This window comes from Hyla sarda, chromosome 11 (genome assembly GCF_029499605.1).
Source record: "Hyla sarda isolate aHylSar1 chromosome 11, aHylSar1.hap1, whole genome shotgun sequence".
NCBI lineage: Eukaryota > Metazoa > Chordata > Amphibia > Anura > Hylidae > Hyla > Hyla sarda.
The window spans coordinates 72746575-72759578 of record NC_079199.1 but is presented as its reverse complement, the minus strand read 5'-3'; the positions used below and the strand labels follow the sequence as shown (position 1 = coordinate 72759578).

At 39.5% G+C, this 13004-nt stretch overlaps 1 protein-coding gene across 1 annotated transcript in view; it reads left to right on the top strand.

Annotated features, from left to right (window-relative positions):
• The first annotated feature begins 883 nt into the window (after nt 1-883).
• Nucleotides 884-13004, top strand: part of CFL2 (cofilin 2) — a 128837-nt gene continuing 116716 nt past the window's right edge. Inside the window, exon 1 of the mRNA XM_056545896.1 lies at nt 884-1012. Coding sequence (XP_056401871.1) covers nt 1010-1012 — 3 coding nt within the window. The 5' untranslated portion in view covers nt 884-1009. The remainder of the gene's footprint in view (nt 1013-13004) is intronic.

Sequence of the window (13004 nt, the reverse complement as noted above, 5' to 3'; positions counted from 1 at the left end):
AGCTTTGTGCAATACTTTTAAATATGTCTCCATAAGGGAGACCTGCGAACTCCCCTTACTTAACACCTCAGAACAGTCCTGCCATCTAGGTAAAACTATGTTCACGCAAGAGAATGTCCACACGGAAAATTTCCGTGTGGACATTCACCCGGCAACGGAGTGCTGACAGAACATACTGATGCTAGGACCGCTCGGAAATACACCATCACATAGACTGCACTGCATTTCCATGCAGACTCTGCAGAAAGAATACACGTCTTTTCTTTCTACGGACACTGAAATATGAATTTCCATGCCAGAAACATCTCACACGGAAATTCTGCCATGTGAACAGTGCAGCAGAATCCCATTGATATCGATGAGACTCTGACGCTGCGGAATCTCCATACGGCATTTTGCATGGAAATTTCATCATGTGAACATACCCTAAGGCTGATACGGTCAGCAGGATCGAGGATGCATTTGAGCGCGCTATGATGTCAAGCCTCTTCAGGACATTATCCAGAGCCTGCCTACCAGGAATAAAACCCACTGGGTCAGGGTGGACCAGCTGGGGTAAAAATAAACATTCATTAAATAAAAAAAAATATATATATAAATACTATAGGGATTTACTTGTTCAATTATAACATGCTGTAAAGAGTTAAGTATGTCTTGGTGTAGATGACCTAGGCACCGTGCAGCTGTCAGTACAGCATGTGTGCTATGAGCATGAGCAGGGCATTGAGTGGCTGACTGCCTGCCTTCTCCAATAACCCACCCTCTTCTGAACTATATTACACTTGTGGATCATCAGGCTATCCTTTCTTTAGCTTTCTAACTCTTCTCTTAACTTGTCCTTAAATTGTTACTCTCCACATTTAACTTCTGCGCTTCTGCTCTTCTTTTCTGGTTGTTTGTGCTCATCTTTACCACAGTTGTCTGGCACTCTGCCCTCCACATCATTTACTGAAGTTTTTGGCAAGTTTGGACATAAGCCCCGGATACTCAAAGCTCTACAAAGGCCAGCATGGTAAGCAATTCAACAAAAATATATTGCACATATTTTATTTTTTTCTAATAATGTTTTGGAATTAAAATCCCACTGGCAAGAGGATAATTTACTCACCTTCATTCTGTTTCAGTTTGGAGAAGTGCTGAATAATTTGTTGAGTGACCAAAAGTCACTCAAATGTGATGTAAAATGCTTTTATTTTGCTGTTGCAGGGTTTAGCTTCATGCCTTTCTTTTATATTCTCCTTAAAAGTTTACATTTTCCAGACCCCCCCCCCCACATGAGCTACATAGCTATATACATAAGATTTCTTATTTGATTCAATTGCATTAATACAACTATTTTTTTTTATGATTATACATTTAAACCAAAGGTTTTTATGAGCAGATATTAGTTTCTGATGTATACATACTCTGAATGCATATGGCCAGCTTTAATAATTCCGTGAGTAGCAAAATAATATTTAAAGCAGACTTTCATAAGCGTTACTCTCACAATGCCTATAGCATATGCAAGATTGCCTTAAATGGTCAGGTTATGGAATATAATCCTTACCATGGTTATTGTTTGACAGGTGGTGTAGACATGAAGCGAGATGGAGAGGAGAGAGCCAAATGTATTTAGATAGACAGACATAAATATGCTGTGTATGTGAGTGCTGTATATTGTCTGTATTTAAATTATCTTAGCCAAGAGCAAAGCTTATTTTGTTGCTTTCTTACTGTAGTAAATACATTTTAATGTGTTGAATTTATATCTGCATGGAGTATTCTGGAATATTATTATTTTTTTTCATTTTGTTGTTGGGGGCTGCTAAAAATAAAGGACCCATTGCCTTTTTTGTCGCAGCTCCACTCTTTCTGTTACAGTATATTTAGCTTTGCTATACTCTATATTAGTAAACTATGCTATTGTATACGCCCAAAAAAAGTTTGTTACCTATCCATTTTTTGTTTTAATATGTAAGTCAGTAGGAAATGAATGTCGCTGTATGTCATGCAGCAGTATCTGTTTTATGCATCTGTTTTTTGCATACATTTGTTCCATTTCAAGTGTATTAAACATATATGTTAAATGAAAACAAAAACAGTGTGAACCTACCCTAAACAATACTTACCTACCCACTGCCCCACATCTCTTGGTCCTGGCTACTTCCGTTCCCCTGCTGTTTTTTGCTTGTAGCTGTTTCTGAGACAACATGTTAAAGCAGGATCTGCCCACTCAGTCAATCGTTGACTACAGAGGTTTCCCGTCTTGGTTAGTAATGGAATAAGTGGGCAGGCCCTGCTTTGACACCATCTATGAAGTAGCTACAAGCGGGGAACAGTAGGGGTCCCAAAGTAGCTGACTCAGAAGCTGTGGGAGACTGGGGCAGTTATGGATCATTTATTATTTATTTTTAGCTGCCGGAGCAACATATAAAATACATTTTATATCCCAGAATGTAAGTATGTAAAAAGAGATAGGATGGTAGTCTGCAATGGCCTAGTGGATTTAACATTTTCTGTACAGCACTGCAGGATTATGATTTACAGATACATAACTGTATAATTATTTCATTGCAATTAGCTAGTAATAGTAAACAAACCTAGCAATATACTGTAGTACCTATGAGTCTAAGAATTAAAAAATGTATCTTGTTTAAACAGTTGTGGAGCAGTGGTCTAGGTCTAAGCCTGTATATCTTCATCCCCCCCTCTCTCACACTTACATCACTGTACTAGCCATGTTTTTTTTTCAAAATGGAGGTCAGAATTTATCTTAGGTTTAAAAACTGACTTGCATTAATTTCTGCAGTACTTACTTGGAAGTTTACAAGAAGGTGCAAGGGAGGGGGAGTATTATTTGACTGCAAGATGTGGAGTGATGGGATTCTGGTGCACAGTGCACACAACAGGATTTCAGCGGTGGAAATTCATCTGAATTCTGTAGTCTGAATCTAGTCTTTGGGTACCATAACATGTGCGTATTTTTGCTGCTGCAGATTTTGCTGCACACTGACTTCAATTGACAGATAAAGCTGCTGCAGCAGATCTGCAGTAGAAACTACACATGTGGAATGTGGCATTTGGCAATATTCACACGACGGAATGTCCACACGGAGATTCTCCGTGCGGACATTCCACAAACTGCGGGCACAGTCACAAAGCCGGTGCAAGGACCTCACAGGAATGCACCATCTCATAGACAGCTGTGCATTCTGTGGGGAGTCCGCAGAAAGAATAAACGTGTACATTTTTCCTGTGGACTTTGAAATCAGAATTTCTGTGCCAGAAACATGTGGCATGAAAATTCCGCCATGTACACAGCGCGGAAGAATCCAGTTGACTTCAATGGGGCTCTGCTGCAGCAGAATGTCCATGCCAGATTCCAATGCAAAATCCGTCACGGAAATTCCAACTTGTAAACATGGCCTTAGGGTTATGTTTGTAGTTTATGAATCAGCAGCTGTGTTTATCCAGGGCACATCGTTTTTAATTTTTTTATTGGACCTGTATACACAAAAGGTAAAGTATTTTTTATTTACATTTGCTGCATTTCTGCTTTATTTTTCAATTGTTCTAAAGGTACATTTATAACCAAGTCTTTTCAATATTTTATGAATTTATTTTCTTCATTGTTAAAAATACATCTCCTAGAAATGCAGTATACAAAACAATAGGTCACGAGAATGAAGTATGTTCACATATTATGGACATCTGTCTGGATAACTTACGCTTTGGAGATCTCAGTCCCTCAGCTATAAATAGAGTCCTATATTTACTCATAGGTTATGTTCACACAGGAGAAACTGCACATAATCTTGTTGCATTGGCTGTATGTGCAATGTAAGTCAATCACTCATTGCATTAGTTTAGTAACCTGAGTCTTTGATTTTATTTTATACCCATCATACACTTGACTAAAGGAAAAACACATTAATAAAACTTTCTTTGGTTGAACTTCATGGACGTGTTCTTAACAGTACTATGTAACTAGATGAAAACGAGTAAACACATGCAGTTTTATAAGGAACTTTTCTAGGACACAGTTGATGTGAAGACCATGTACAAACATGATTTTTGTTATGGTTAGGCTGGAAGAATGTTTTTGGTGAAGGTTTTTTTTCTTCTTTTAGTCAAACACAGGAGTGGATACAGAAAAGAGAAAAAATGGTCTTTCTTGTTTACTTATTCTTCATTTTGAATCTATTAATGACTTTGGCTCAAATGAATATATAAAAATGTCTACAAACACAGTCAAATTCCATTTTTGCGGTTTTTGTGGGGGGAGGGGGGAGGGGGAGGTTGTGATGTGCAAACAAAAAGCAATTTTGCAACATTTCTGGGGTTCCATTCTTACTCAATGTATATAACGGTAAAAAATGTTTTCTTTATTTTTGTAAATATTGTATTATATCATTTAATGCAACAGCACTAAAGAAATGGCACTCTGCTGAAAGTAGTGCACAGCCTATATAATAATCATCAATGCAAAGGAAGAGATAATGGTCCGGCACTGGTATGTAGCATGGACGGATGAACAGGTGCGGCAACACCTTGTGCAATGAAAGAGCTAGGAGGTATATGTCCTGGTGCAGGTGGTGCTCACAAAAAAGGTACAGTCCAACAAGTAAATGCAATGAAAGAAGAAAAAGACGAGAGCAACTCACCCAGGACCCACGAGGTTTCAGCAAGATAGCTCTTTATCGCAGAAAGTGCAGGTGCATACCACGGGAGGCAAAGATGGTATAGTGGGGGAGCAGTAGACAGCGGCGGGCCACGGTCCGTATCGTACTTTCAAAGCACTTCGTCAGGCCCCTGCCGCGTCTGATGTCAGATCCTGTTTTATCTGTTTCTTGTTGCCATGGTAATATAAACAAAAATTAACAAACGTGCAAACAAGTGAGTTAAAAACAATAATACAGAAAGAAACTTATTCTAATTGCGAGCAGTTCTATATAAGAGATGTAGATGGAATTACAGTAGAACATTCAATTCGTTTTTATCATTTAACCCTATTGCGCCGGTGGCCTCAAGCCGGAGGATCCAGCTCGCTTCTTTAATCAAAAGGGTCTGATCTTTGTTCTTCCCCTTAAAATTAAATTCAACTTTCTCAATGCCTGAGAATTTAAATTTATTCGGATCAGAATTGTGACACTCGGCCATATGTACTATAAATCTCGGGGCCCCCTTGCCTGTACGTAGCGACCTAACATGTTCATGAATCCTGTGAAAAAGTGGGCGGATGGTTTTACCTACATAGTAGAACCCACTATTACATAATAAGCAGTATACTACATGTTTGGATCTACATGTAATCGGTTGTTTTATTTGTATTGTGGAGGCACCAAATTTGAGGGTTTTCCCTTTAATGCACATATAGCAAAAGGAGCAGCTCCCGCAATGGAACATACCTATTGGTCTAGTATCTGTCAGACAGAGTTTTTTGTTATTATTTTGTTGTCATTTGTTTTTTTAAAACATCTCCAATGGTTCTATTACGTTTAAATGTTACAATTGGTTTATCTGTAACAAATTCTCTCAAATCTGTATCTTTTTGCAAGATATACCAATTGTTCTGTATGACCTTATTTATAACATCATTCATAGGAGTGTTTGTAAATGGGAAACAGAATCTGCCACTAGACTTGTTATCCTGTTTCGATTTTGAAATTAGAAGGGAGTTACGGGAGTCTGGTCAATTCTATGACGAGCCTGACTTATAACCTGCAATGGATAACCACGTTCGATGAATCTCTGACAAAGATCTTCTATTTGTTTTTCATATATAGTAAGATCACTATTAATCCACTTCAACCATGCCATTTGGCTAAATGGTATACTATCTTTCATTTTTTTAGGGTGAGATGAACCATAATGAAAGAGGGCATTTTTTGAGGTTGGTTTTCTGAAGCCTGATGTTATTATAGAATTGTTGACAATGGTAATAGATATTCGGAGGAATCCCAGATAATGAATATATCATCCACATATTGGAACATTAATTTAATGTGACCGATATATGGATTGAGGGGGGCAAAGATATAATATTGCTCGAACATGGCTAAGAACACATTGGCATATAAACAGGAGACAGGTGTCCCCATCGCGGTTCCAAACCGCTGTTTAAACCACTGGCCCTTATACTGAAAAAAGTTGTTATTCAAAATGAATTCCACAGCTTCCGTGATAAATGATATAAATGTTTGAGATTTCTCAGTAAGTTGGAGAAAATCTTGTAAAGCCTGTACACCCGCGACATGGGGAATCCGGGTGTACAGGCTTTCCACGTCTATACTGGCTAGTTGGAAATTCTCTTGCCAGTCGAAATTTTGTCCTAATCAATTCTCCTGAATCCTTTAAAAAGGTAGGGATGGAGGAGAGGAGAGGTGACAGAAGCCAATCGATGTAGCTGGATAGGTAGGCCGTATGGTCTCCTATTCCAGCCACAATCGGACGGCCTGGGGGGGGGGGGTAGTGTCTTTTTATGGGTTTTGGGGAGAATGTAAATATATGATTTCCAGGGATTATTAGGTAGAAGTTTTTCTGCTGCAGATTATGAAAGAATATTATTCTGAACAGATCTGCGCAGAAAATTCCTCACTACATCCATTACTTTATTTGTGGGATCGTAGGCTATTTTTTCATAGACTAGGACATCTCCTAACTGCCTATTAATTTCCCTTTCATAATCCGCTGTATTCCACACAACCACCCCTCCCCCTTTGTCTGCTTGTGACACTTGCATGTCACTTCTAGATTCTAACCAACATAATGCCTCCCATTTCTCCTTTGTAAGGTTAGGAACTGCTTTTGGATATAGTAACGATTTAACCTCCTTCATTATCGTACTATAAAACAGATCAAGGGGAGTGCCTGGAGAGATGGGAGGACTGAAGGAGGAAGGATTACCACCTGTAAAAAATGTAGAGGTGTTCGATATAGAATAAATCACATTCTCCTCCCAGTCCATCGCACCGCCAGACAATTCCAAAAGATCGTGTATTGCTGTATAGTCAGTGGTATTAAACCGGTGGTTTTGTTCCAAGACCAGTGCTTGAAGATTTAAAGAATGTTGCAAATGTAATGTGTTCCATTTATTAATAAATTCTGATTTGTCAGTAAATTGAGAGGGTGCTTTATAGGGGCGAAGTCCTCTAGGTGTTCTATTATTATCCTTGTATGCTTGCAGCGAATTAACCGTCCAGAATAAACGGGTCTTGGAACAAAACCGTCTGGAATATACAGAAGTCAAGTCTGAATTGGACCGAGCTTGCACGGAGTTGCGCAATAGATTACCAGCAGAGAAATATACAGCTTTTGAAAATAACATCACAAAGAAACTTACCATTTTACAAACCTCATTTAAGGAGACAAAGTGGGACAAACTGCTTAGAGATAAGCAGGACTTTGAATCTGGTCAAATCTTCAACTGGAACAAAAATAAAATGCACCAGAAAGTGCATCTGCAATATAAAAACAAGGATAAACGGAATCCGAAGCGTAAACAATGCTCTACCGATTATTTAACAACAGAATCAGAGTCTAGCCCAGACGAGTCAGATTCCAGCAAAAATCAGGTGTCTCATCCTTCCCCTTTAGGAAGCGGACGCGGAGAGGCAGACGCCGCGGCCGACATAAGAACAAAGAAATCAGTCAAGAAACGGACAGTCACTTGGAGAGACCCTCCCCACAGAACCTGATTATTAACCTAACGGACATCACCTTAACAACTGCATGTGAATCGGCCCTGAATAAGGGTTTAAACTATGGACTTACTAAGGACTTTAGTTTAGCCAAATTTGAGGAAGAATTGTTTGGAGCAATTAGAAAATTTATTAAAAAAATACTTTATAACAATGAAAAATCAAAACTCTAATAAATATATGAGCATGACTACAAAACCACAATTGGAGGGTGAACAACCTTGTAAAATTGGCCCATTAGGTTTCACAGTAATTCCGGGGTTCAATACCACAGACTATACAGCAATACACAATCTTTTGGAATTGTCTGGCGGTGCGATGGACTGGGAGGAGAATGTGATTTATTCTATATCGAACACCTCTACATTTTTTACAGGTGGTAATCCTTCCTCCTTCAGTCCTCCCATCTCTCCAGGCACTCCCCTTGATCTGTTTTATAGTACGATAATGAAGGAGATTAAATCGTTACTATATCTGAAAGCAGTTCCTAACCTTACAAAGGATGAATGGGAGGCATTATGTTGGTTAGGATCTAGAAGTGACATGCAAGTGTCATGAGCAGACAAAGGGGGAGGGGAGGGGTGGTTGTGTGGAATACAGCAGATTATGAAAGGGAAATTAATAGGCAGTTAGGAGATGTCCTAGTCTATGAAAAATTAGCCTACGATCCCACAAATAAAGTAATGGATGTAGTGAGGAATTTTCTGCGCAGATCTGTTCAGAATAATATTCTTTCATAATCTGCAGCAGAAAAACTTCTACCTAATAATCCCGGGAAACCACATATTTACATTCTCCCCAAAACCCATAGAAAGAAACTACCCCCCCCCCAGGCCGTCCGATTGTGGCTGGAATAGCGGCGTACCTATCCAGCTACATCGATTGGCTTCTGTCACCTCTCCTCTCCTCCATCCCTACCTTTTTAAAGGATTCAGGAGAATTGATTAGGACTCTGCAAAATTTCGACTGGCAAGAGAATTTCCAACTAGCCAGTATAGACGTGGAAAGCCTGTACACCCAGATTCCCCATGTCGCGGGTGTACAGGCTTTACAAGATTTTCTCCAACTTACTGAGAAATCTCAAACATTTATATCATTTATCACGGAAGCTGTGGAATTAATTTTGAATAACAACTTTTTTCAGTATAAGGGCCAGTGGTTTAAACAGCGGTTTGGAACCGCGATGGGGACACCTGTCTCCTGTTTATATGCCAATGTGTTCTTAGCCTTATTCGAGCAATATTATATCTTTGCCCCCCTCAATCCATATATCGGTCACATTAAATTAATGTTCCGATATGTGGATGATATATTCATTATGTGGGATTCCTCCGAACTACTCTTTAATGAATTCATATCATATTTGAATGACGTTAATAATATGAACATGCTATTCACTTCTGTGGTTGGAGGCAAACAACTTGATTTTTTGGATATATCTATTACCATTGTCAACAATTCTATAATAACATCAGGCTTCAGAAAACCCACCTCAAAAAATGCCCTCCCTCATTATGGTTCATCTCACCCTAAAAAAATGAAAGATAGTACACCATTTAGCCAAATGGCACGGTTGAAGCGGATTAATAGTGATCTTACTATATATGAAAAACAAATAGAAGATCTTTGTCAGAGATTCATCGAACGTGGTTATCCATTGCAGGTTATAAGTCAGGCTCGTCATAGAATTGACCAGACTCCCGTAACTCCCTTCTAATTTCAAAATCGAAACAGGATAACAAGTCTAGTGGCAGATTCTGTTTCCCATTTACAAATACTCCTATGAATGATGTTATAAATAATGTCATACAGAACAATTGGTATACCTTGCAAAAAGATACAGATTTGAGAGAATTTGTTACAGATAAACCAATTGTAACATTTAAACGTAATAGAACCATTGGAGATGTTTTAAAAAACAAACGACAACAAAATAATAGCAAAAAACTCTGTCTGACAGATACTAGACCAATAGGTATGTTCCATTGCGGGAGCTGCTCCTTTTGCAATATGTGCATTAAAGGGAAAACCCTCAAATTAGTTGCCTCCACAATACAAATAAAACAACCGATTACATGTAGATCCAAACATGTAGTATACTGCTTATTATGTGATTGTGGGTTCTACTATGTAGGTAAAACGATCCGCCCACTTTTTTACAGGATTCGTGAACATGTTAGGTCACTACGTACAGGCAAGGGGCCCCGAGATTTATAGTACATATGGCCGAGTGTCACAATTCTGATCCGAATAAATTTAAATTCTCAGGCATTGAGAGAGTTGAATTAAATTTTAAGGGGAAGAACAAAGATCAGACCCTTTTGATTAAAGAAGCGAGCTGGATCCTCCGGCTGGAGGCCACCGGCGCAATAGGGTTAAATGATAAAAACGAATTGAATGTTCTACTGTAATTCCATCTACATCTCTTATATAGAACTGCTCGCAATTAGAATAAGTTTCTTTCTGTATTATTGTTTTTAACTCACTTGTTTGCACGTTTGTAATTTTTTGTTTATATTATAATGGCAACAAGAAACAGATAAAACAGGATCTGACGTCAGACGCGGCAGGGGCCTGACGAAGTGCTTTGAAAGCACGATACGGACCGTGGCTCGCCACTGTCTGCTGCTCCCCCACTATACCATCTTTGCTTACCGTGGTATGCACCTGCACTTTCTGCAATAAAGAGCTATCTTGCTGAAACCTCGTGGGTCCTGGGTGAGTTGCTCCCGTCTTTTCCTTCTTTCATTGCATTTGCCTATATAATAATGTTTAATGTTGCTGTCCCCTCAAAACAACTCAACACACATTGATGTCTAAACCTTGGCAAGAAAAGTTAGTACACCCGAAGCGGAAATGTCCAAATTAGGCCCAATAATCCATTTTCCCTCCTTTGTGTCATATGACTCTTTAGTTTGAAGGTTCTGCTCTCACAATTTCTAATGCTGGTCACTGGAAGTTCAACATGACATCTTATGGCAATGAACTTTCTAGGGATCTGTAAACTAATAATTGCTGCTTTATAAAGTTACATAGTTAGTACAGTTAAAAAAAATACAGATGACCTAGGCTGTAGAGAGGAAAATTACTCAGACCCTAAAACTGAGCAAGGTAGGCAAGTCCATATAGCAGCTTCACAGGACAAGAGCCACTCAGAACAGGACTCATCATGGTTGACCAAAGAAGTTGAGTGCACATTCTCAGCATCATATCCAGAGGTTATCTTTGGGTAATACATATTAGTGCTGCTAGCATTGCTGCAAAAGTTGAAGGGGCGGGGGTCAGCCTGTCAGTGCTCAGACCACACATCGCACACTGCATCAAATTGGTCTGCTTGGCTGTCATCCCATAAGAAAGCTTCTTTATTAGGACAGGGGACTTTTTTTTTACATTATTAACTTGTGATGCACTAGAAAGCCTTTAAACAATTTGGTGAAGACAAGCAAACTAAGGCCATGGATTACAAGACTGTGCCTAGCGGTCCAATGAAACCAAAGATAAACGTATCTTATATAGTTGGTATGAAGCCTTTGTTGCGGCAATCAGATGAGGAATACAAAGACAAGATAGTCTTGCTTCCAGTCAAGTATGGTGGTGGGAGTTTCATGGCCTGGGGCTGTATAAGTGCTGCTGGCACTGGGGAGCTTTAACTTCAGTAAGGGAACCATGAATGCCAGCATACTGTGACACACTGAAGCAGAGCATGATCCCTTCCCTTTGATGACTGGACCACAGGGCAGTATTCCAACATTATAATGACCCCAAACACACCTAGATGGACTCTTGTTTTTTTTCAACCTTACAAACTATGTCACCATGTTACCTCCAAGACCACCTCTGCCTTGCTAAAGAAGCTGACGATAAAGGTGATTAACTGGCCACCTAGACCCCCATCTGGGGAGCATCCTCAAATTGAAGGCGGGGGATTACAAGGTCTTTAGCATCCACCAGCCTCATTCTAACGTAATGACTAGCAAGTAAGGGTGAAGAATAATGAATATGTATAAGATGGGTGGGCATAGCACAGCATACAACACAGAGGAAACAGCACAGCATGGTGGCTCCCACCTCCATTGCGTACTAAACCTAATTAGCATTCTTGCAACTGGGGCTGTATCTTGAACACACGTAGACCAATTTAAGTAAGTAATACATCCTTTTACTCCTGTTAACCCAGTGTACTGCATTAGGTTTGCGTGAACAGCCCGTCAGTTTCCCTTTAAGGCAGTGCTGGACAATAATGGTGGCCACACAAAATATTGACTCTTAGGGCCTAATCAGGACATTTCCACTGACTGGTGTACTCACATTTGTTGCCAAGGTTTAGACATTGATTGCTATGTTATTTTAAGGAGGCCACACCATTAAACACTTGTTATAGAGGCTGTGCATTCAGAGTGTCATTTCCTCAGTCAACCAACTGGTGCCAGAAAGTTGAACAGATTTATAAATTGCTTCTATTAAAAAATCTTAATCCTTACAGAACTTATTAGCTGCTGAATACTACAGAGGAAATTCTTTTCTTTTTGGAACACAGACCTCTCTGCTGACATCATGACCACAGTGCTCTCTGCTGACACCTCTGTCCATTTTAAGAACTGTCCAGAGTAGGAGAAAATCCCCATAAAAAATACATGCTGCTCTGGACAGTTCCTAAAATGGACAGAGATGATGTCAGCAAAGAGCACTGTGTTCCAAAAAGAAAATAATTTCCTCTGTAGTATTCAGCAGCTAATAAGTACTGGAAGGATTAAGATTTTTTAATAGAAGTAATTTACAAATCTGTTTATCTTTCTGGCACCAGTTGATTTAAAAAAAAAAGTTTTTCACCGGAGTATCCCTTTAAGTCCCCTTAAGGCCATGTTTCCACTTGGTTTTGTCCAAAAAAAATGCCAAAATTGCCCCATGGTCACTTCCGACAACCATTGCGATCCTCCTATATTATCTATAGAAGCAGGCGGCGCGGCCGCTACTCTGTTCCTCTGCACTGTATTCTGAGATGTGAAATTATCTTCATATCCCGCATTCTTATATGCCGTGGAGATTTGTGATTGGGTGGAACCATCCAGCAAATCACAGCTCTCTGTGGGAAACATGAATCTGTGATGTGAAGAGAACTTCACATTGCGGAATACAGTGCAGGGGACCAGAGAAGAGCGCCCATGTCACCCACTTCTATACATTATATAGGAGGATCGCAACGGGTGTCAGAAGTGACACCCGGGTGATCTGTACAGGTACTACTACTCCCATCCTGGAACGGTCTGTTCCATGCTGGGAGTAGTAGTAGTACTACCTAAAAATTGTAAAAAAATAAGTGAA